The following is a 26,000-nucleotide window of genomic DNA, read 5'->3' as shown; positions in this document are numbered from 1 at the left end:
ATGTAGAATTTTCTACGCATATAACTATACCACCTTGGAAAATGTCAGGCACAAATGTGTCAATAAATACTTGCCTACTTATATTAAAGCTCTTTCTGTAATAAAAAAAATTCTTCAATGCTACCCACAAGCATTTATTTTGCTCTTAGTCTAAGATTGGCACAAATTAAGACCGTGAAAGGGTTTAGACTTGAAGTCTAGTTAGGGAGACAAAATCACAGGCAACATATTTAAATAACATTATCAAACCCAGTCCCTTCTGCCAAAGTGTTGGGAGGAGATGGTGAGTGCTAAAAAGGTTCAGAAAGGGAATTGACTAAAGTGGTAAAAAGTGTTCCATTTTGCACAGAATAAAAATGAAGAAGTGCTTATAAACTATACCTGAAAAAAGTATAAAATTCAAGTCAACACAAAAAACAATTGAAGGCAGACATTTTAATCAGTCTGTTTATACCCTCCATCTATTAGGGTGGCCTTTGACCCCCTGCTGCATCTTATTTCTTATTAACATCTTACACATTTCGTAGATATGTCAGACTAACAATTACGATGTTCCTGTGAGTCCAGGGCTGTGGAGGTAGCAAAGGGCCCTGGTTACCTTCCGTTCTGTTGAGGCTGCAGGATATCCAGCAGAAGCTGTTTAACTTCACTAGGTGACAACTGATACAAATCCGTGGTTGGCTTGTTCCCACTGCGGACCTGTAGTTCATACTCCATAGCATGGATGATCCATCTGAAACAAAGCAGGGGTGAAATAAAATCACCTTGTGCTTCTCTTGGTCATGCCCTTAGCAGCACTGACCCAAGCAAAGGGGAATAAAGAAAGGGCCATTTGAATTTCCTGAACCATTGACACAGTTACTTCTGTCAAGATTGTGTGACATGATCAGACCCTTACAAATGAGGCCTGCTCTTGCACAGGCGGTGAGGTGGTAAAACATGAAAATAGGCAATTACTTAGGTTCTCACCAAGTGAGATTTTACCAATTCAGTCTGATCATATTCTGTATACAAATAGCTGCCACACTGTATTTTCTTAATACTAGATACATGCCAAAAAAAGGGACATAAACAATGCGTTTCAATATGGGCTGAGATATGCCATTATGTAAACATCCTTTCCCAGGAATGATAAGCATCTTTCATCAATTTTCTGTACTTTGCAGTTATTCTTTTGGGATGGGAGGGGACAGAGAAGTACCTCTCTTTGAAATATAAGGACACAATTAGTTATAACTTAATTATAGTCATACATTAAAGAATGTACTTTAACCAACAGATGTCAGAAGAGCCAAATATTTAATTATTTTATGTGTAAATAATTTTATTTTTTGAGAAGCTTTTAAAAAGCATTTTCGCAGTTTCATCTTACTTCTTTCATTTGCTGTATTCTGAGGACAGATAAACTAGTTATGAAAACCAAAAAAAAAAAAAAAAAAAAAACTCTGGAAATAATACCGTGCCTTAGGGAACCAGAACTCTACACACCATTAGGAAAAGCCAGGGAATTACTTTTACACAGTAGATTCCTATGCTTTATCCTTAAATCCCCCGGTGAGCACTGAATAACAACCAGACAGTGCACCACAGTCTCTGGAAAGACTGTGCCTGCATCCCCAGCCGCCTTTCTCCCAGAGGGAGGCTCTGCTGAAGCCAGCCCACCGAGGGAAACATCTAGATAAAGCAATGAAGGTTTGAAGTGGCTAACTCACTACACCCAGATAGAGCATCATTGTTCTCTTGATACACTTCCTTGAAAGACAACTCGCAAGGCCTTGTGAGCACAGAGATGAAAAAGTTAGGTAGGTGTATTCAAAAGATGAAAGTTTGTCTTTCTGCCAAGACTGGATTGCAAAACATCAGTGACACATTCTCATGGGATGACTAATGTCTCTCAGGGCAGAAGATGGTAAGAAAAAATGCTAATCCTTCCCAGTTGAGCCAGAGGTGGTATCAACCAGGCACATCTCCCTTCCTGCTGGGCCAGGCCACAGGCCACAAGGTGAAGGTATCAGCTCTGTGACTGTTCCAGTCTCCACTGCCCTTGGCTAACACAGCTCTCAGCTCTTCCTACCCTCTCCCCTATTCTCTGTTGTTGCCATTTCTCAAAGTTGGGAATTTAACTGGTCTACCAGTCAATTGCAGAGTGTGTGCTGTAAAACACTGAGATAAATTATAGAGGTATGAGTGATACACAAAGGTAGAACATAATTTTTTTAAAGAAATTGTTACTATTACCGCTGATACTACATAACAAATATTTAATAGTTGTTCATCATCCAATAAAGATGATGAAGTATTTGCAAACAACAAATGTTTGAGAGCTTCCTGATATATATAGCAGAACATGTAACAGAATTAAGATTTACCATTTGTATTTCTCTAATCAGCTGAAGAGAAAAACTGGACTAAACTTTTGTTTTTTTTTTTTGAGACAAAGTCTCACTCTGTTGCCGGGGCTAGAATGCCGTGGCGTCAGCCTAGCTCACAGCAACCTCAAACTCCTGGGCTCAAGCGATCCTCCTGCCTCAGCCTCCCGAGTAGCTGGGACTACAGGTATGCACCACCATGCCCGGCTAATTTTTTCTATATATTTTTAGTTGGCCCGCTAATTTCTTTCTATTTTTAGTAGAGATGGGGTCTCACTCTTGCTGAGGCTGGTATTGAACTCCTGACCTCGAGCGATCCACCCGCCTCGGCCTCCGAGAGTGCTAGGATTACAGGTGTGAGTCACCACGCCTGGCTAAACTTTTGTTATAGGCAAAGACGAGGATGTCTTTACTTAACCATCCTCATTATTGAGTATATTTAACTAAAATGTTAAACAGGCAGAAAAGTAACAAAAACAATTATTTTGGATGCTTTGATGTTAAAGTTGTTTATAAAATTAGCTGTTACATGTCAGTTATAATAAACTATTCAGTGAACCTCTTCTTTAAATAAAAAAGTCTATTTTTATTTTATAAAATAAAATAGAATTGTTTTCTATTTATTACTTTATTTAGTTGATTCTACTTGATTTCCTTATTTAGATTTAGAATTTACCTTTGAGGCGGCCTAAAATAGTGGAAGGAACATTGGGTTAAAACTCTAAGGCTGGCCCGCTGGTCTCCGCAGCAAATCGCTGGAAGGACAGGTGGGGTGGGAGGTTCTGCTCTGGAGAAAAGTGACTTAAGAGATACAACCACTAATGCCATGTGTGAGTCTTATTTTAGATCCTGACACAAAAACAGACCAACTGAAAAAATCATTTTGGGGGAAATCAGAGAAATTTGAATAAGAATTGGGTATTTGGTGATATTAAGCAATTACTGGCAATTTTGTTGGGTGTGATAATGACACTGTGATTATTAATGTTCTTTTTAAGAGATATAGACTCACTAAAATATTCATGGGTAAAAGTCGAATGTCTAGGATTGCTTTATAATGTACTACCGCAAAAAAAAAAATAAAAAAAGAAATATAAAACAAATGTGGCAAATATAAGTAACTAACAATTGCTTATATGGGAATTTACCAAATAATTCTGTTACTACACATTTACAATTCTTCATAATGAAAAGCAAAAACGCTACAGACAGAATGAAATACTAATTCTGTCACTTATCAACTATACCCTATTAGCAAGTTATTTTTCAAATGGGAATATTACTATTACCCATTCAGCTTTATGAAATTGTTTTGAGGAACAAATAAGATAATGTATATAAAAAGGCTGTTGATATTCTAAAGAGTCAAAAAAATGTTCGCAAACTCCTTTTAAGTGACTTCTCAGACTCAGTTTAGAGGAAGGTAATATAATCTTAATTCAAGTCTTCGAGTTACTTAAGCAAGTGCCACATTCAATTAACTTTAGGAGTTATCTTCTAAAATAAATAATGTTTTTATTTTTAAAAGGCTTACCTTTTAAGGTCCTCCAATAACTTGAGTTATTAAAACTAAACATAGTCTATCACATTTATCTTTTAAAATCCTTAGTACCATATGCAAAGGTAGCTGGAGATCTAAAATGGGCTTCTTCCTTCTATTTACAAAATCTCAGCAGTTCTGTGAGCAAATTATAGACAACACTGTACTCAACAATCCCTAAAGAAAAAGGTGACTGTTTTTCATTCATTCAAGCACGAAGGAATATAATCTATTTGTCATATAATTAAAATATGTTTATCCATTCAAAAATATTGGCCACACTAATCTTTTTACACTTTGGAGTTCTTCAAATGACTAAAATAAAAATAGTAAAACAGCCTTAGACATAAACTATTAAAACAGCTCTCAGAAGCTGGATGTGGTGGCTCATTCCTGTGATCCTAGCACTCTGGAAGGCCAAGGCGAGAAGATTCCTTGAGCTCAGGAGTTCGAGACCAGCCTGAGCAACAGTGAGACCCCATCTCTACTAAAAATAGAAAAAATCTGCTAGGCATGGTGGTGCGTGCCTGTAGTCCCAGTTACTAGGGAGGCTGAGGTAGGAGGATTGCTTGAACCCAGGAGTTTGAGGTTGCAGTGAGCTATGATGACGCCACTGCACTTTAGCCTGTGTGACAGGGGGAGACTCTGTCTCCAATAAAAAAAATAAATAAATAAATAAATAAAAATATCTCTCAGAGACCTAGAGAAAGTAGATTACCAAGTGAATAATACAGTTAAGAAAATCAAGGACATTTTATCCATCTTTAGGACTACTAATCAAGAAGGATATAAAACCTGATTTGACAATTTCAGTATAAAAGCACTTAAATGCAAAATTGGGAAAGAAAGAAAGCAAGCAAATGTTGAAAGTCAAAAGAATGAAGGTTATCCATGGACTAAATCTTTATAAATTCAGTCTGTCTAAGGTACCAGAGACATGCTCTACTTGCCAATACGCAAATGAGAAAGTGGCAGTTACACAAGACTGACCAAATCAACCTTCATACGTATGAAGGTTTGAGTCGACAACAATGAATTCCTCAGGGCTACTGGAAAAGGGCAAAGGGGTAGACGAGTATTCCTATAAAGTCCTGGAAATAAGCTTATCCTTCTGAAAACTCTCTTGTTTTGAGGTTAGTAAGAATATTGCATGTGTATTGGCATTTTTCTTTCCAACATGCCCCAAACAAGGAATGAAATATAAAATAAAGTACATGGAAATCTGACACCATTGGTAAACCAGAATGGCTAACATTTCCTGAAAAAAGGCCATAAAGAATAGCACTAATCCTTGGTGAGAAACAATTTTTTTAATGATCATTCTGAAATTATTTCAAGATGGTAAGAAGGATTTACTAAATTTGCTATTAAATGAGTGAATGAATGACTCTCTGTGCAAACATTTTACTAAGTCATGTGTAATGAACTGAATTGTATTCTCCTCCTGCCCCTCAATTTATATGTTGAAGCCCTAACCCCAATGTGATAACATTTGGAGATGGGGGTCTTTGAGAGTAATTAGGTTTAGGTCATGAAGGTGGGACCCTTATGATGGGATTAGTACCCTTTGAAGAAGAGATACCAGAGAGCTCTCCCTCTCTCCACCGTGCGAGGACACTGAGAAAGAGCTGTCTGCAGGCCAGGGAGGGAGCCCTCACCAGAACCTGAACTGGCTGGCACCTTGAACTTGGACTTCCCGAACTCCAGACTGTCAGAAAATAAATTTCTTTTTTTTTTTTTTTTTTTTTGAGACAGAGTCTCGCTTTGTCGCCCAGGCTAGAGTGAGTGCCGTGGCATCAGCCTAGCTCACAGCAACCTCAAACTCCTGGGCTTAAGCAATCCTACTGCCTCAGCCTCCCAAGTAGCTGGGACTACAGGCATGTGCCACCATGCCCGGCTAATTTTTTCTATATAGATTTTTAGCTGTCCAAATCATTTCTTTCTATTTTTGGTAGAGACGGGGTCTCACTCTTGCTCAGGCTGGTCTCGAACTCCTGACCTCGAGCAATCCACCCGCCTCGGCCTCCCAGAGTGCTAGGATTACAGGCGTGAGCCACCACGCCCGGCCAGAAAATAAATTTCTGTTGTTTAAGTCACCCCATCTATGGTATTTTCTTATGGAAGCCCAAGATGACTAATACACTATATAAGAGAAGATGGGAAAGTTGCAAGAAGAGACTTTTCTCCTTGATTCATATTAATATGGAGAGGGTGACAATTTGATGAGGCAAACTGAGCTTCTCGTTTGGTGACTGGAGAACCACGACTCACTTAGTCTACCCCCAATCCAATCATCACAGAACAGAGGCAGGAGAGCTCCACCGTCTCACTTCCGTACCTCACATCAAATGTCAAAAGCAAAGACCTCTCAATGAATATCAGAAACATGCTAATGAACTTGAAGCTCTAATTACCTTCTCTTTCCTTACTGCATAAGCAATGTTACAGTCCGGGACCTATGATGCCAATGGCCTTCTCTAAGCATTGGATGCATGATCCACAGAGCAGTTGCGTGCGTCAGAGGACAAGATATGTCTGGATCATAATTACTTACAGAAGATGTCCTGGCAGTACGGAAAGCAGAGATGAAAAAGGCTTGATAACATACATCCTCAGGGGTTATCTCCCACTAAAGCCTGACTGACAGACCCGCAGCAGAAAGCAGTTGACTGGAGGTCTTTACAGTAATGGGCTGTCAGGAACGTGATCTATTTCAACAGGAGAGCTGGAGCACAAATCAATAATGAGACAGCAAATCAAATCATTACCAGACGAGAATACCATTCCGGTGAGCAGGTTAATTTTGTTCACTGGAGTGCCTGATAGCAGCAAAGTTGAAGAAATTGTATTAGGAGGATTAACCTTGGAAAAAAGAGGGAAGAAACATGGCGCTATTGGTTTAAAAGCAATTGAGGCAGTGGGTGATGTAAATAAATACGTTTTTTAAAAAGCCTCAGGGAGAGAGGTTGAATTAGAGATATAAAAGCGTATGTAGTACAGGGGAATTGTGTAAGATGTACCATGGTTAAGGCAAATGTTCTTATTTCCTGTGTCCATTGAGCCCAGTAAATGTTGGCATTCCAAGAAGAATATGTTTTCAAAATCTGACTGAACAATCTCTTTAATCATAATTAACATTTAAAACAGAGAGAAAATAATACACAGCCAGATGAGAATGAATCTGAGATGATTTATCATCTTATTACGAAGCAAAAAAATAACGTATTCTATAAATCTCCCCATCTTTCTTTTAAAATTGTGCTACAACCACTACAAAACACAAAGGACTAACTTAGAAGCAGCTACATGTTCAACAATGTATAAGAAACTTGCCATTGAAAGACTCTATAAATGAATAATTTGCTCACCAATTTTAAGCAAACTAAAAACCTTCCAGGGACTAATTCAAGGTAAATTTTGTAAAGAAACATACGGGGTACGTATTTGCTGCTGCCAATAAACAAACATGCAACGGGGCCATTCACTTAAAGGAGCTGAGGCATTAGTAAAATTTATTAAGGATGAAGCCCAATAAAAACATACAAAAAGACACAGAAGAGTCTTTTTCCTCTTCAGAGGGGCACTAGCACAAGCCCCAGACAGGATAACTACAATTCCTGAAGCTGTCTGATATCCCAAATAGAAACAGCATTCTAAAACCTTTCTGCTGATGTGGTGGAAGAGCACTGTGGGTCATAGGTCTAAGGGGATTTTACAGTGCTTGCCATGGGTTTCACGAAGTCCTACCAAGTGACAGAGAGGTGACATCATGTCAGATGGCAGGGGAGACTCCCAAAGGGATCCTGAGTTGGGGCTGCTATGTGAAATGCTTTAGATCATTCCACCGGGCCCTGAAGGAGAATCAGCCATGGCTGAAAGGGTCCCCGCCCCCCCCCCCCCCCCCCCGCAGGGTGAACACCTGTGGGAACGCAGGGTCTTTGCACACCTGGGACCAGAAGACAGGCGTGAGTGCGTGTGTTTGTTGGTGTGTGTGTGGGGTGGGGGTCCTCCTATGGATTCTTGAGATTGTAGTGTATATAAAGAACTCCCCAGATGTACCTGTTCTCCAAAAGCCGTAAGAGAGATGACCTCAAATTATCAAACGTCACAGCGATAATGCTGAAGCTGTACTCTCTGCAAAACATCTTTACATTTGTTACCCAGAATTACCACAATCCAGTGAAGAAGCCAGAGTTAGCCTCACCGTTTTATAGACCAGGGAGCTGGAAGAAGGGGTGAGGAAGCATGAACTTTGCCATCATTCACACTAGTTCAAATCCTGGTTCTTGGTCCCCTGACCTTGGGCATGTTACTCTGCAGAATTTCAAATTGCTTGTCTATAAACTCAGAGTTTTTATGAGGATTACATGAGATAACCCAGGGGTCAATCATCTGGAACATGGGACTTCAGTAAACATTAGATCTCTTCCTCTAAGGATAAGAAAGGATAATTCATGTGCCCAATATAGTTACTGAAGTTAGTGGCAGAAATGGGAACAAAATTCAAGTCTTTCCACTTACAACACCCATATTGGTGGTTTCCAGAGAGCTGAATTAGGTGACAAGGGTGGTTTTGCCTTAGGGAAGTTTGAAAATTTTCCTTAGAGGAATTAAATGGCAACTGTCGACCTTTGCCCTTATCCCATCATCTTTCCCTTTGCTGGCTCCAATAAACAGCACCACGGCCCATGCGTGTCCGCTAGCAGCAGCTCAGGCTGGCTGGGAAACTGGCAACACAGCATCCGCCACGTAGCTACGCAAAAGACAGTCTTCAGGAAGATATTGCTTCCTCTAGAAACACTGATCTTGAAAAGCCAACCAAATAAATAATTTTAAACTGTTCTTATATTTTGCTTCCTAAGCCAATTTTGATCCAACAATAGGCAGGCATATTTATATTTTAAAAACTTCTTTGTGTGTCGTTAATATGACAAAACTCTCCATTTGCCAGAGGTATCTTACAATATTACAAGGAAATAAAAAGCTTGATCTAAACCTCTCAACTTTTCACAGCATCTTAATAGATCTCCTATAGTATACAAGGGGCCAACTTAGGATCATCCTTATTTCCTTGATCTTGTGATAAATAAAAGTGCAAAATCTCATTTATTAGGTTTGTTACCTTGTAACTACGGTATGCCTTACACTGTAAAATGTTAAACAGTACTGATCCTAGATTGGAGGGCTGACAGACAAAAGACAAAACCCATCTGGAATCTATGGCACATAACTGCTATGTGAATACTGGAATATAACACAGACCGTAAGTCAAAATCATGTAGAAGGGACCACAGAGGTCGTGAGGTTCTAGAAATACACACTGAAGGCTGTTTCTGGGAGATAATGGCAATGGTACACAGGAGCAAAACATGCAGAAAGTACTCAGGACTGAAGACCAAGAACCTTGGAGGAAGGAAGACCTGGGTGTAAATCTCAGTACTTTTGCAGTCACCTATGCTCTCGAGTCTCAGTCTCTTTCCTGTAAAATGGGGGTCATAGTGCCCACCTCAAAGTTGTTATAGGGATTACATCAGACAATATGTGTGAAGAATTTTATACACATTGCCTAGCATGTAACAGACATGGAACAAATAGCATCTGTGGTTATGACGATGAAGCAAGAGGAGGAGGAAGGTTTACTAGCGTCATCTTTTGAGTGCAACGATGTGTTCTTCATACCTGTCTCCTCTTAGATCTTTACTGAAAACACAGCTTAGAGACATCCATTCGAAGGCAACCTGTACTATACTCCGACGTGATTAACTGCACCATTCCATTAATAAATGAATGGAGAAAAGTGCTACATCCTGATATCTTCTGTATGTATGACTGGACTTTTCATATAAACAAGACCCTATTTAATTTGGTGATTTCCTGAAGGATGTCACTTAACTCTTCTTTTACACTTAATTCCAGTATCATGTGTCACAAACCATGTGCATTTATCAAAATCAAAGGACTCCTTTTCTTCTCTAAGAGCACAGAGACATGCTGTCTTTTGTTTTTCCTAACGTCCCCATCACAAGCTCAAAGCAAATCACGTGACTCTGCTTGTATACTATATATTAATGAATCAAATATTTGTTGAGCATCTCGGATGAACTAGAATGTGACACAGACAGGAAGTAATACAAAATCTAGCCCCTGCCTTAGCAGAAATAAATTTCTTAAATAAATCACTCCTCATTAAAAAATATTCAACTTCTCCCCAACTAAAAATGTTCTAGTGATTAGAGCTGATCCTGTGAGGCCTGCATAAGAAGGAAATGTGCATAACGAGTTGGGCAGAGACATTATCAATGGAAGCCAGCCATGCTCACCACTATTCCACCAACGCGACAGGGACATTATCGATGGAAGGCAGCTATGCTCACCACTGCCCCACCAATGCGACAGGGACATTATCGATGGAAGGCAGCCATGCTCACCACTGCCCCACCAACGCGACAGGGACATTATCGATGGAAGGCAGCCATGCTCACCACTGCCCCACCAACGTGACAGGGACATTATCGATGGAAGGCAGCCATGCTCACCACTGCCCCACCAACGCGACAGGGACATTATCGATGGAAGGCAGCTATGCTCATCAGTACCCCACCAACGCGACAGGGACATTATCCATGGAAGCCAGCTATGCTCACCACTGCCCCACCAATGCAACAGGGACATTATTAATACAATGAGAATACAATGTCACAAGTCCAGAATAAATTCCAGGACAGTGAATAATTAAGATTTCATAGCAAATTTCTTCTGCTACTGTTAAACACTAAGTTATATGCTGCCTCCTGACATTTTCATTTTGGGTAACATAGTTTAAGGAGAAAGTGTATGTGATTCTCCTGAAAGGCACTGAACATATACAACAGCACCTATAAGAATAGGAAGAAAGCTATTTTTAGAATAAACTAAATATATACTCCCATTAATAGAAGGAAGCTTCAGGTCAGATTTGAATTCAAGAAAGGAAATTACATGGAATTTGTGAAAAGACATAAATTAGCCAAAATGCTGAATAAGCAGTAGAGGAAAAACTACTAGAGACTGAAACACATAGCTGTGTAGAATCTTGGGAAACTGTTTACCTTTACTCTAAGGCTTTGTTTAAGCGTTTGCAAGGATGACTATCACTCGAAGAGGCTCTCCCGACTAGAACATTTATTACAAAGATTGTGCTTTGAAAGAGTTACGATCTACACTTATTCTGTCTCAGAGAAATGCCTGAGTCTGTGACAATACTTTCATCCCCTGTATGAAAGAATCACATTTCTTTTCTTTTAGAGTCAAATCACATGAAAAGACCCATTTCTGTACCCTTGTATGTAGTCACGAGGTTGGAGTTGAAAATATTAGAGCAAACCAAGATCAAACAAATCAGGATATAATTCAAAGTTCTTATAATTGATTTGGAATACCTCTAAATCCTTGAAAGAAACAATTTTAAGGGATAAAAATGAAGGCCAAGTTCTATGCAGGTACAGTAATTTACTTTCAATCAAAAAAGAAAAGGAGAGATAAAGAATGGGAAATTCACTTGAAATATGCTATAGTTGAAATCAGGCAAATCATTTCGAAAATAATAAACTAAACTAAAATTTTTAAATAATACTGAAAAATATAACTTAGAAAGTAGAAATCTCCTAAAGGACATAACCAACACCAATTTGATGCGTATTTCTCAGATACTTTCCATACATCCATGACACACATATAAGTATGGTATTATTATTCTTCCTTTATAAGAAGTGGAATAATACATTCACAATTTACTTTGTTCATTTAATTTATCTTGGACATTTATAAATATCAGTATATCAAACTTCATCTTGTTCATTGTCATGGCTGCATAGCATTTTACTATATGGTTATAACATCATTTATGCAAACTATTTTCTACTGATGAATAGCTAGGTCGTTCCCAATGTTTCACTATTTCAAACAGTGCTGAAATGAAGACTGCTGCAAAATATGTCCTTATGTACTTGTGTGAGTATTATTGTAAATTCCTAGGATGAGAACTGATAAATCAAGAGGTATGCAGATACTGCCAAATAAGCAATGAGTTTTCTACATGTAATTTTGAAGGAAAGAACGGATAGTAATTTTTCAGAAGGTGCTTTATATTCACATGTAAGATTAAAACTAAGAAATGAAAGGGAAATTGAACCAACAATTAACAGAAAAGGAAAACAGTAACAAAAAACATGGGCAATAAAAAACATGAAATAGAATGCAGGAATAAGTCAACATGTAAAAGAAATGGCATAAATATGAAATATATTTCTATTAAAAGATAATATACGTATATTAAATAGTTAATACTATGGTACTGTACACTTAAAAATGATCAAGATCGTAAATTTTATGTTATGTGCTTCTTATCAAAATAAAAAAGGCATTTTAAGATATTAAAAATAAATTCAGCATACATGCTGATTATAAATAAATATATATATACACACACACAGAAAATTATAAAAGAATACTGAATGCAAAGAGATAGAAGACAGTATACCAAGCTAATAATGACAGATACAGAAAGCAGGCATGGTAGTAACATTAGACAAAAGGTAATTCAATTGTTTTTTTTTAATGCATGGTAACGGTATCCTGGCTTTGTTTTTTAAAAGTCCTTATCTTTTAGAGATACTCATTGAAGCATGTATAGATTAGATGATATGATAGATTTGCCTTAAAAGATCAAGAGCGGGGTGTGGGTGGGGTGGGTAGTGGATAAGGCTGCAGGTGAAATGAGATTGGCCATGTGATGGTATTGCTGAAGCCAGGTGACGGTATGGGCACACAAGGCTTTATTATACTGGTCTCTATATTGTAGATGTTTGAAATTTTTTAAAGTTGTAATGCTTTACATGACATAAAGATATACTGATAAAAGCTATGAAGTAACATGGACAAAACAAAATTTTAAAATATATACAGCAAAACTGATAAAAATGCAAGGAGAAATTGACACATCCATAATTACAATGAGAAATTATTAAGACTTTCATTAATCAAGTATCAAGTAGAACAGAAAATCCAATTATATAGTTAGCAAGGTATACGCACTTACACTCACTCACATGTACATATTATATATTTGCAACCAACAGAGAATATATGTTCTCTTCAAACACTTAAGGAACACCTCCCAAATTTACTACATGTTGGGTTACTCTATATGCTCAGGTTATCATTTGACTCTTTTGCAATTAGGACATTTTCACATGATACTTATACAATTAAAAATATATTTTAAAAAGAAATGTTTATACTTCATTATCTTGTCATGGGCTTTTAAAATATGTCTCATTTCATTTTCACATAAAACAAAGAGGCTAGTAGTAAAGTGAGGCTAGACAGGTTCAGGCATTTGTCCAAGGTTACCAAGACCATAAATGGCAGTCAGAACCAGGACTCAGGTGTTAAATGCCAGAGCCTCGTCAATTCTCCCTAGGCCATGCTGTCTCATAAAATTCTTGTTTAAGAGGATTCAAGATCACCAGAGCCTTACTTTTAATCCTTTCTCCAAAAAGAACACTTAAAATATTAAAAATTAGAATTTGACAGAAAATGATGCAGAATATTCTTAAAACGACTGAATTTTTATCTGAGTGTGCCCTCTTGTCACTTAGTTTTACTGAAAATCCTTCTTCTCTTAAGGGTTATTAATTTTATTTATAGGAACTTTTATAAGGGTTGTGCTTAGTGCTTTACATGTTGCAGCTGTTGAAATCCCTGGAGTCTGATTTTAGCAGAGAACAGAGTTACTTTCACTATGTCTAACTTGGGAGTTAAAGAAACATGAGGATTCTTTCAGGCCACTGGCATTTATTTCTTCACACCACCAGATGTTGCCTCTATGGCTTAGGGAAAAGACGCACTTTTCTAAATACACACCAGATACCTGGAGCATCACTTCGCTTGGAGAGGCCCAGTCTGTTAGAGGACAATGCAAACAATTCTCTGTATGCGAGTGCAAAGTCCTTTACTCACCCGATCCGTATTTTCAGCATGCCCCTGAATAACTCAGGGCTGTTGGAGATGATCCAGCCAATGTGGATGACCAGTTCCTGCTGAATGACCGCTTCCCTCTCATCGTGGGTGTTACACTTGTAGTAGATGATGTTCTTAATCACACTTGGAGACAAAGGGTTAGAGATAACCACTTCTTCATGGCCAAAGGCACCCAGAGTTACCTATGAGTGGCAGAATTTTATTGTAAAAATCTCCTAGCTACTAAAAGATAAAAAAAAAAATTCAAGGCTCAGGATGACTGGCAGGCTGAAATTACTCTATACAAGCTAGGGAATTAGGTAGAATAACTGTTCCTGCTATTTATTAAAATGGCTTTCAAAGCATGACTCCCACCGGAATTCAAGACGGTTCACAGTCTAGTCTAAAATATAAGGGCAGGTGAGGGTCCCACTTAGGGGAGTGTGGGTGAGTGGATAAAGGCAGGGAAGGAATATAAATAACTATTAAGATAAAATTATTCTGAATGACTTTAGTACCAGAAACTCCCCAGAGAAACCAAAATACCTTGAATAGTTTTACTCTACTGCACAGTCTACACAATTTAGCATGTGAGAGATATACTTTTTGGTTTCTTATAGTTTCTCAGGCAGAACCTTTTGCTCTTTAGCAATACTGCGACCTGTTCAAGGGCAAGGTCACATAGTTCTTGTGTAGCCCTCACTTTTCCTGGCTGAAACACGTGGTGCTGGATCTCTCACCTGTGCAGGGGAACGGACAAGGCTGCCCACGGGCCTGGGAAAGGGGAAAGCACAAAGGGAAGTGGCAGCGAAAACTCAAAGCAGAAAAGTGCTGCTCAAGTTGGCAAGAGGAACACTCTGGTGTCTCTCTCCTCTGTCCCTGGTCCTCTGCCTCTCAGAGGATTCTGCAGCCCATCCCACCTCTTCCTTACCTCTTTCCATCTCTTCTACGCACAGTGCATAATTATAAGAGGCAGGAAAAGAACAGCATATGCAGAGGCACTTGTGTTTTCAGAGAGGGGGAAAGAACAGAACATGCGGGCTTTTGCTGTGCAGTGGAAACCAAACTGCTGGTTTATTAGGTCATAAGTGGTACCAACCAGTTAGTCCGAGTGTGATTACTTTTATTAAAATGCCAGTGTGTAAAGAAGAAAACAAACGGAAGGCACATCCTTGCCTCCGGAAGCTAAGATCAGACTAAACCACTATTTCATTCCAGAGAGCTTGAGGTGATCTGCATGTACTTTGCAGAAACAATATTACTTCAGTTCTCAGGGCAGCATTTCATAAAGGTACTGATGCCAACTTTGAATGCTCCATCCTCATTTCTTTTCTGTCAATAGGTAAGGTGCTGCCAGTGAATAGACCCCAGGCATTTGGTCAGGGAGCCGAGCTACCGGCCTCTCAGGCTAACCCAGCTCTGCAAGCGACCGTTACCGTGGGAGACCTGCTCCTCTGACGGGCAATGGTCCAGGCTCAGCCTCGGGGAGGCTCTGAAGCTTCCAGGATGTGGGAGCAGGGTCTCGGGACCACAGGCTGCAAAGCCCTCTCTAGATACTGTACAGAACAGATGTGACCAACCTCAACCCTCCCAGTGTCAGGTGCCAGTGACCTCAGAGATCTCCAAAACCTTCTGAATGTCACATGCAGTGGAATTAATTCTATTTCGTAAACACTACAGGGACCTAAAACCTAAGAAAAAATAGCTTCCCAAAGCCTGTTTAACTTTCTTTCAGAGATAGCTTGGTCCAGGGCAAAAATACAAGACTCTGTGGCCAGAGGTGAGAACTCTGGTGGGGGAAGGCACTAGACAAGTTACTTCCTGTACTTTGTTTTAGCTGATAAATGGGGATGAAAATTCTACCTCTCAATAATTTGGAGAAAACAGGGAAAATAATATATATGAAAAATGATTGAACTTTTTCTCAGTTTATTATTATTTTTGTTATTAAATATTATGGAAAAATAGCTTATTATTCTAACATTTCAAAAACTAGATGTCAGGATAAAATAATTTCAATCTTAATGAATTAAGAGCCCTGGAATTCTCAGCAATGAGCTGATTCCCTTAAAGAGGGTTAAAGTCTACTATGAAGGCTTATTTTATCTCTGGATTAACTGACAGGAAAACACAACAAAGCACATATATTCCCAAAAAGAGAAAGAAAAGAACCAGGTTTTCACTCTTAACGAAAAGGATGATTCAGCCACATAATTAAAGCTTATAGAAAACAAAACAGAAAACGAGCAGCCACGTCCACTCCGCACACCCACATGCACCGGCTCAATCCAACCCACGTTCGCCACGTGCCAGTCCGAGGCAGGCCCGTGCTGGGCGCACTGGGGCACACACTGGACAAGACCTGGGGGCTCACCTCTGAGGGCTCACAGCCGACCAGGAGGTGAGAGACACATTCAAACGAATTGGGATCCCGGACAGATGGTGAGAAGTGTCACAGGCCTACTATGAGAACCCCGAGGACAGAGAGCCCACTGCTAACCGGACACGGCTAGGTGACCGAGTTGGCGCTGGGGAATGGGGAGGAGCTGGGGGAGAAACGGCATAGAGGGTGCGAGACCTAGGGAGCAGCACTGGCACACAGACCCTGGCCCTGCCTGAGCACCGATGTGTTTCGAAGGGGCAGGAGAGCCGCATGCACAACAGAAGGGGAAAGGCGCCCTTTGCCATCGCCTGTCTGCTCTGCTTGTCCTAACCTGTCTGGAGAACTTCAGTAGTTATTATTGCATTTTCTACATCAGCATCTACACTAATCTCAAGCTAGCACAGGAGTGGAAAATTAACAGCGCTAAGGTGCAGCAGGAAAAAGGGATGGCCCATTTAATAACTATGCATCTTTATGACTAGATTTTGCTTGGAGAAGGAGCCTTTTGTGGAAATGCCTGAGCCATTGTTAATCTGGAGAGGCCTATGACACTGAGGCTTACTAGATTTAAAATTAAGGGTCTTATCCACAAAACTTCGCAAATGTGACTATGTAAGTGTCTGAAAAGCACATACTTACCTGTTTGCCCTGCACTAAAACATTAGTAATGGATGGGGCCAGGCTGTCCACTACTTTACATAAAAGACTTGCCGCACGGCGTACAACCGACCTGGGGGCAAAGAAGAGAGCAGGCCAGATGTTCACAAACCTAAAAGATGATGAATGAATGGGGCTCCTGATTGGGGAGCCTTAAAAATATACACGGTTCAGCCTCCACATTAGCATTTGGAGGAAACACTGAGCCCAAGACATTGAACCTAAAAGCTAACATTTCCCAGATTGCAGGAATCAGGGAGGAATGCCTCACCTCTACTGCCAGGCTCTGCCAAGAGCATCACTGGTGCCATTACCAATTTAAAAAGAAAGAAAAAGGAGCCGAACTATTCCTTGGACTGAGGAGGGGGGATATGGGGGACACATTAGAGGATATTCTGATTTTGCATTAACAAATCCATTATTAAGTCCATCACTGCTACATGTGACCTAGCATCTTTCTTTTGGTGCATAGAGAACCAAATCCCTGGATTAGAGGATTCACTCTGTACTGAATTTTAGAAAGTGCTACAATGAAATACCAGCACTTTTTTTTCTTGATAAAGCCAGGATGCTGGGGGAAGGAATTCACACTGCTATTTTTACATTACTGAAAAAGTCTTAGAATGTAGGGAGAACAGGTTTTTTTAAGCATAGCACATGCAATATGTAAGACTGTTTTTTCCTCAAAAGTAAAAATTCATATGGAATTTTTAGGAGAAAATAAAATAAAAATGTAGGTTTGATACTGGCTGTAATATTTTTGTATTTCAGGATGCCCACAGACACTGACCTATAGAAAGCACTGATATTCCTTAATCTCAATATAGATGGACCAGAAGAAAATCAAGTTGATAACTGATAAAGTTAGTGAAACAAACACTTCCTACTTCTAAAGAAGCTTTCACCCACACGCTGGAAGACCAAAAGACGTTTTTAACCCTCAGAGTGCAAATAAGCCCACACGTTTCAAGCAGCTTGAGTTTCCAAATTCTGTGCATGTTACCTGTTTCCCATGTACCAGAAAAGTAGTAATGTGTGGGGCTATAGAGGAAGAAAATTTCTGGGTAAATGCAGCCCCGTAGCGCACCGCCAACCTGGGTGTGTCAGTAGAAAGCCATAAAAGGGAAAATAGAGTAAATAAAACTTCTAAGAGTTTATTCTTTTAAACATAACAGTTTACTAGTTAATGTTTTATCTAAAATGCAAGTATAATACAAATGGCAAGATTAGGTTTGCTTAGCCAAAAATCAGACTATAGACCACATTTGAAACTTATTGATTAAAAAGCAACATCTATTGGCTTGCATGCTTTATTGTCCTGAGAATTTACAATGAAAATTTGACAGGTTTAACTGTAGGATTATTTCATTATTTCTTCTGGGTAGGAATGGTATATTTACCATAAAAACACAGGTGAAATACTACTAAGAGATCGTTTTTCCTAATACTCCTACTTAAGGGATTAGATGGAGGCTCACTGAGGTTAAGGGAGTTTCTTATGATATTGCTTGAGACTTTTAAAAAAATTAGATAAGAAGTCATTTTAAACATACATGTATACATACACACATACTTACTTTTAACATTTTTTAGATTCTGTTAGTAAATCTGTTAGAATTGCATCAAAATGCAGAGGGCCATGCATTTAGGCTACCCCATTTTGAATTTAAACAATTTTATCTAAACTCACCCACTTTTAAAAAAATGCTGGGAAAATACTACCTCTATACAACAAATTCGTTATTTTTCATGAAACAACTATAATTACTGGGATTCATTCAACTTAAGTGATAAGAGAACAACCTTATATCTATATTATTTTTGCTTATGATGAAAGGAAACATTGGTCTCTTTTCATGGCCTTCTATGATAACAGGTTTCCTGAATACAAAACAGAACCTAAAGCATTTTTCTGGGACAGAGGAGGAGCAGGGTAGGAAAGAGTCTTCAGCACATCATTCCAGTGAATACTCTTCATGTCTGATCCTCCATAAAATGGAGGTCTTTACTCCTAGACTGTTTTCATTTGGGAGAGCCAGACTACAATGGAATGTTGGCACCTAGAAAGTAGACAGAGTCACAGTGCTGTAACCTCAGAGTTCAAAAGAAAAATTAGGATGAATAACCATCTTTAAGATTGATCCATTATCTTTAAGCTAATAAATATGACAACACAAAAATAAAACATAATGACAAGGACGCTAATACAAACCAAAGTTTTTTGCTGCCAGCTCTTCTATAGACTCTCTCAATGTGATCAGAAATGGTACCTAGACATTGGATAACAGAGTCTTTGTTGAAGAAAGCTTTTAATTAAATGCATAACATTTATTGCTTTTTAAAAAAAATCACTCTTGAATTTTCATTGTGTTCCACTAGAGTTGATATCCATCCATTAATATTCTGAACTACCTGACATATTTAAATATATAACCCAAATAGATAGAGTGTGAATGTCTCCAGCACTTTGTTACTATTTAGTCTGAGTATATGATTTCAGTGAATATTTTATTTCTTGAAATTCAACCGTTTTCTTAATGAACATGCAGTCTAAACTTTTACAAATACAAATGTTATTTTAATTTACTGTAGAAAATAGAAAAACGGAATATAGTGAAATAATTAGCAAACTGAACAAATACTGTAGACTCTGAATACATATGACTCGTCATTGATGTGTTCAATGAAACCTTACTGAGGCCCTGTTCTGTGCATGGGACTATGATCATTCCAGCATATATTAGAGCTCAAAAGACACCACAGGGTTTCATTTTGTAGTCACAAATTACATGTGGTCTGGCCTGTAACTGGTTTTGTTGGTAAATCAACAATGTGACAGGAAAGAGCACCAAAAAGGAAACAAAGATAAAAGAACAGGATCTTTAACATTTTACCCTGAACTTATTCTGATGGCCTTACAACAAATTAGACAACATTATATTCAGATTGTGTAGATGTTTGTGATTTTCAGTGTATCATAAGGTTTTACAGATTTGAAATATTCAAAGTCTTTCAAATATCTAAGTAAAAGATGAGTATTCTCATTTATAAAAATAGCTTTAAAACTAATTCCTTCAGCAGTTTCATTGTAAACAATTTTATATAAATTTTGTTTTATTTTAAAGCACTACCACAATAGCCATTCTGAATTCTAGGTTCCTAATGAAATGTTTGATTTTTTAAAATCCTATTGTTTTAGCTAAAGTTCAATTTTCAATGAATGTCCCAAATATAATTGAGATTCTGCTTATACTTACAGTTTTAACACTACTTAGAAACATGAGGGATTCTATTTGTAATTTGCTTAAAGTTCTTCTGCCTTTAATGAGCTACGAATTTTAGATTATTTAATTTACATGTAAACTCAAGAAAGTTATCTCTCAGCTAAAATAATGCAAAAAAACTAGACCTCATTTGAATAAATAATTATGTTCAGTTCATTACCAGAACTACATATATTATTAATTATAGTGCTGTTTAGGACTCTGACTCAATTTTCAATTTAACCAAATCAGCATGCACCTCTGAAGTATTTTCAGATGAGCCAAGAAACTTTGAGTAGCTAGACATTAACTACTTGAAATGTATTCTATATTATCCTGTACTATAAAATGCCAGAAGCAGACCACGATGTAGAACTCAAGGATTCTTTACAGTTGTGACTCAACATACAGGTGTGAATTTGGGGGATAAATGCATCCTTAATGCAGAGTGAACATAGACATGATTAGAAATGACTTATTTTTATTAACCATCTTCAGAGCACAATTCTATTAAATGCCATGTTCCATTCCAAATGGCTGCTTCAGATTATAAGGAAGCTAATTTTTATAGACATAAAAATTCAATATTATTCCGGAAAAAGTACAGAAAATAAAACTGGAAACAGAAACTGTCAATAAACAACTACGGAATTCGTCAGAGGTTAACAGTCACAGGCAAAATCCAGCCTCCAACACCGTTCCGACCATCAAAGAAACAATCAGGCATCACTGCATGGAAGCCATTTAGGAGTGCATACATCAGTCTATTCCACTCTAGGGGGCATGAACGAACATTTTCCATTCAAAAGTAAAAAAATAAAAGGTTTAATGGAGGAGAAAATAAATTGCAACATTTTAGTGGCTTTTTTAAATGCACATTTGATATATGTTCAAGAATAGAGAGGTCCTACCATTTAAAATTTTCTCCTAGACATGTATTCTTACCTTCCTTTGTGATGAAGTTGGGGCCTTCTCTTTTGAGCAGTATACCCAGCAGGATGGCTTGGCTAGCAAGGCAACTGCAGTCCTGAAAATATAAATCGCAGTGAGGAACTAGAACGAAATGGGTACAAGAGTTGCTACTGGGGTAACTAATCCCAAAACCACATGATACAGAGAAGAAATACTCTGCTATGGAACTGAGGAATGATAAAATGCCACTGATATAATACCAAGCATAACATGACATTATACAACTATTTATCCTAGAACTCCTGGTGACAGAGGGTAGACAAACCAGCTTCCTAGGGCAACAGAATTTAATAATCACATTTTCTGGAAAACAAGATCAGCAATGAACAGAAAATACTTTGTCTACAAGCATTAATTCTGCTATTCTTTGAGAGACTTGGCCAGGTCATTTAACCACTGCCTTCTTGATTCTACTTGTTTGTAAATGGAAGGCCATGTTGCTATCAACCTGTCGTGAAGAGATGGGTACCAGGAGGGACATGTGGAGAGTGTTATATAGTAGGGTGCTGTGCATGTGCTTACGCCTATCACATCATATTCCAGCTCATGTGGATCTACATAACATTGACCACTAACAAGGACTGATGACGTCTGGAAGGATATATGTTTAGTCCACATGCTCAAATTTCTATGGCTCAAATCAGATGTCACAGTGTTTATGGCTCTGCCAGGAGAATTTCATTTTGTTGCATCTGCATACACCCTACCCCTGCCCTTCTTCTAAAATGTAAATAATCTTAGGAAAGGTAAAATATTAGGTTGCTAATATATTCATGTGGATGTAGTCAGAGGACTGCTTTCTTCTACGACAGGAGACTTAAAACAAGCGTTAGATCTAAACACTGGCTAGGAGAGAAGACTGGAATGGGAAAGAGAGACCATAGAAAGAGAAATTTGGAGAACCCAAAGGCACTACCACTGATTTAACTTCTTTAATGGCTCACACATTACTTTCACATCCAAGACAACCCATTCATCTGCACTGCTTAAGCACCTTTACAATATCCATGCTAACGTCAGACCAAGAGAACAAGCTCTCATTACTGCCCTGGTGTAGCCAGGCCATCCACCTCCAGGTAACTTGCTGCCTTCTCTGAGAAGACAAAAAGACATCTGGCCTGACTCTGGGAGTCCCTGCTCTGGCAACCTCACTTAGGGCCATGAGGAAATTGTATCTTCCTCACGTTCAGCTTTTGAAGAATTTCATGGGTGGGTTTGTTTTTCCACTCAGTACTGTTGATGTCTGGCTGCTGTTCCAGTTTAGGGGCGTTCGGGGTGCTGCTCTGACGTTTGACTTTTGAATGTTTGGGAAGTTCCAGCTCCTCAAAACTCTTAAATTCTGGAAGGCTGGAAATAAAAAGAAAAGGTTTCAGGTTTCCTGCTTTTCTAATGTAATTGCAAGAAACACAATAACTAACTAACCCAAAGGGACTTACTCTTCAGTGTCACTGATCCGTAGGAAGTCAAGTTGTTCTACTACAGCTCCAGATATCAGCGTCTGCAATGTGATTGAGAAAAGACTCGAAACTCTTAGATTTACCCAGCTACACTCCTATGGTTTGTGCACACACTTCTCTGTATTTAAGTAATACTTCAAAAAAAGTTTACTTCAAAAATATATACAATTCCGAAGTACTTTCTTAAATGAACATTTTAAGGTCAGAAAGTTTTCCACATACAACAAAACCTCCTAAAAGAGAATGTACACATCAAGTTGCAAGTTCATGAGTCATAATAAATAGGAAAGGCAACATGAGATGAACTCTCTGTTCTTAGAATTTGGGATATTTATTTTAAGTTGAATTTAAAATAATTCAGTACCTGTTAAAAAATAAAAATTTGAAATAAAAAATAAAATACTAAAATGGTTTTGGGAAAAGACAATGTGCAATTGCACTTTAGATTCTGCTGCTGTAATACATTTCAGAGCCGCCAGCGGCACACGCTGCCAGTTCTCCACGTTTCAGGACCAGGAAGGTACTGGTTATCCAGGCCAGCGCTTCTCTGCACTCTGGCATATGGCAACCCACATTTCGTCATTTTATTTCCCATCAGTTCCCGATTATAGGTTGAGCAAACTAAATGAGTTCAAACTCAAACACACTTTTTGTTTGCCTGTGGTTCACGGTGAACAGTGTAAATGAATGATAACCTACAATGATTTTTAACATTATGTGTCACTTCTGATTATCTAATGAATTGTCAGAGAAAATTGAGAAGTGTACTGCATAAAAACCCATAAATTATTACTTAAAAAATAAGGCAATTCTTTAATTATGACTGTCTTACATATATTATTTTCTCTGCCTTCTTACTGTTCATTTTAATTGTGGAGAAACAGGACACAGGGAACGTCGCTCTTGGCGAGCCACCCAGAGCAGTGCTGCCTTTTCCGCTGGTGGAAACTCATAAACGAAGTAGATCATCCACATGTACCCTTCTAGAGATGGCAGGAGGGACACATTAACAGCAGTCATACTAGAGACTCCGCATGCAGTTTGAGGGAGGATGGCCAAACACGTACTCCATCAGCACGTTTTTATTGGCTCAACTGTAGCCAGGTCGCTCTTGACTGTGAGCTCCCCGGAGGCAGGGCCTGTGCCTGGGCAAGAGCAGCACTGAGCACAAGGTTTGTTGAGTGATATTTCTTATCATGTAGGCTCACACCTATACATCTTGTCCTTTAATTAAATAATTTGTTAGATAAATATTTATTGAACACCTACCATATGCCAGGTACTATGCTAGGTATTGAGGATATAGCCTGAACAAATTACACAAAACCCTTGCCATCTTGAAATTGACCTTACAGGTATATGTAAGAGGTAGACAATAAACAAATTACGTACATATATACACATATACACCACACACACACACAGAGTCATGCATTGTTTTACAACTGAGATACGTTCTGAGAAATGCATTGCTAGGCAGTGTTGTTCTTGTATAAGCATGACACAGTGTACGTACACAAACCTAGATAGTACAGCCTACTACACACCTAGGCTATACGGTATAGACTATTGCTCCTAGGCTACAAACCTGTACAGCATTTGTGTAGGTGTTTGTGTATCTAAACACAGAAAAGGTACAGTAAAAATACATTATATATATGGTCCATCATCGACCAAAACACTGTCATGTGGCATGGCACATGACTATATATGTATACATAAAATTATGATATTATTATATATGTCATTTGCATATACATGTATGTACTTATTATGTCAGATGGTGAGAAGTGTAAAATAGCAAAAAGAAAGGTCAGGATGGGGAGTGCCAGGGCAGGGAAACAGGAGGTGGCAGGTTAGCCACTTTCTATAGGTGATCAGAAAAGACTCCTCTAATGAGGCAACATGTAATCTGAGACTGCAGGAAGGACTGTAGTCAACAGTATGTGTCTGAGGGAAGAGTGTGCATGGCTGAGGGAATGGCAAGTACAAAGGTCCTGGGGCAGGAGCATGCTTAAATATCTTTTAGAAGCAGTAAGGAGGGAAGTGTGGTTGAAATAGAATAGACAGGGGGATGGTAGGAGAGGAAGTCAGAGATACAGGTCCAGACCACGGAGAGCACGCAGATCGTTTGAAGAACCTTGGTTTTCACTTTGTATGAGAGAGGATGTCACTGGAGGCTTATGATACGTAATATAATCTAACTGCCTATGACCAGGTAGAGCATGAAGAGGCTAATTGTCCATGTCTAGTAGGAATTTGGAAGATGACTACAAAAATCTAGATGAGAGATAATGGCAGCTTGTATTATGATGGTAGTGCTAAAGGTGAAGGGAAGTGGTTAGATTATGGATATAATCTGAGGATAGAGACAATAGGATTTAACAATAAATTGTAATGTCAGGTACGAGAGAAAGGAAAGAGCGAAAAAAATTAATTATTAAAGTGGATAGCTAATACTGAAAACAGAAAATTTTTGTTCAATAATTTCCATTTTTATTAGCTTACCCAACCTTATATTCTAATTCATACCATAGAATAAATGTTTACTCTGAGTTAATAGGCAAATGCTAAATTCCATTAATAGTCTCTAGAGCTTTTGGTAAAAAAATTCAGTTGCTTGTAGAAGCTCCTAAATTAATTTTATAAAAAATATACTTATGATTAATTTGTTAGGCATTAATACCTTAGTTCTGATGGTAATTAAATAACTTAATATTGCTATGTATGTGTCAAACAAATATAATATTGAAAAGGGTATCCTAATCTGAGACACTCAGCTACGTCCCACCAGGTCCTCTCCAGTTGAACAGCCCACCGAAGGTTGCGCTCCTGCCCGCCACTCCCCCCACCTGGCTTTGATTTTGTCAGGCTCCCCTGCTAGAGCAAGTCCCATGTGGTCAGAGACCTCCTACACCTTATTTTCCACTATATCCCCAGTGCCTAGAGTGGGAGCTGAATAAATATTTGTTGAATCAATGAACCAATATTTAAATGTTTCCCACAGACAGCAGTGGGGAGCAGAGTATTTGGGAATGCAGAGATGAGTGAAGCCTGGCCTGAGGGAGTTTGCAAACCCACAGAGAGAAGCAGGCATGAGAAACTAGCTGCATGTAAAATGAAGTAAGTAAGAGTTCATGGACAGGTTCAAGCAAAAGGCCACACAAGCACGCTGGAAGGAGAATTATTAATTCCAGTCCTGGAGGCTTCACTAAAGGGGAGACATTGACCTAAGTTGTAAAATTAAAGTGTGATGTAGATAGGAAGAAAAAAGGAAAAAAGCAATGCTAAAATATAGTAACAACATGGGGGGAACCCCAGTTATATTCAGAGATTTTGAAAGTACCCAGTATACCTGGA

At 38.6% G+C, this 26,000-nt stretch overlaps 1 protein-coding gene across 5 annotated transcripts in view; it reads right to left on the bottom strand.

Moving 5' to 3' along the window:
- The window catches only part of PHKB (phosphorylase kinase regulatory subunit beta), a 212,607-nt gene that overhangs the window by 10,723 nt on the left and 175,884 nt on the right, over window positions 1-26,000 (bottom strand). For 4 of the 5 annotated variants that reach the window (XM_045533352.1, XM_045533353.1, XM_045533355.1 and 1 more), the window contains 7 exons: window positions 22,620-22,681; window positions 22,368-22,530; window positions 21,157-21,238; window positions 19,161-19,218; window positions 16,931-17,021; window positions 13,909-14,111; window positions 599-733 (listed from right to left, as the gene is read on the bottom strand). In XM_045533352.1, the coding sequence (XP_045389308.1) occupies window positions 599-733; window positions 13,909-14,111; window positions 16,931-17,021; window positions 19,161-19,218; window positions 21,157-21,238; window positions 22,368-22,530; window positions 22,620-22,681 (794 nt within the window). Of the gene's footprint in view, window positions 1-598; window positions 734-13,908; window positions 14,112-16,930; window positions 17,022-17,951; window positions 18,043-19,160; window positions 19,219-21,156; window positions 21,239-22,367; window positions 22,531-22,619; window positions 22,682-26,000 lie in introns of all 5 variants that reach the window. The other variant, XM_045533356.1, reaches the window with a different exon arrangement.

This window comes from Lemur catta, chromosome 20 (assembly GCF_020740605.2).
Source record: "Lemur catta isolate mLemCat1 chromosome 20, mLemCat1.pri, whole genome shotgun sequence".
Taxonomy (NCBI): Eukaryota; Metazoa; Chordata; class Mammalia; order Primates; family Lemuridae; genus Lemur; species Lemur catta.
Note: the sequence above shows the minus strand (reverse complement) of the source record. Positions and strands in the feature narration are given on the sequence as shown.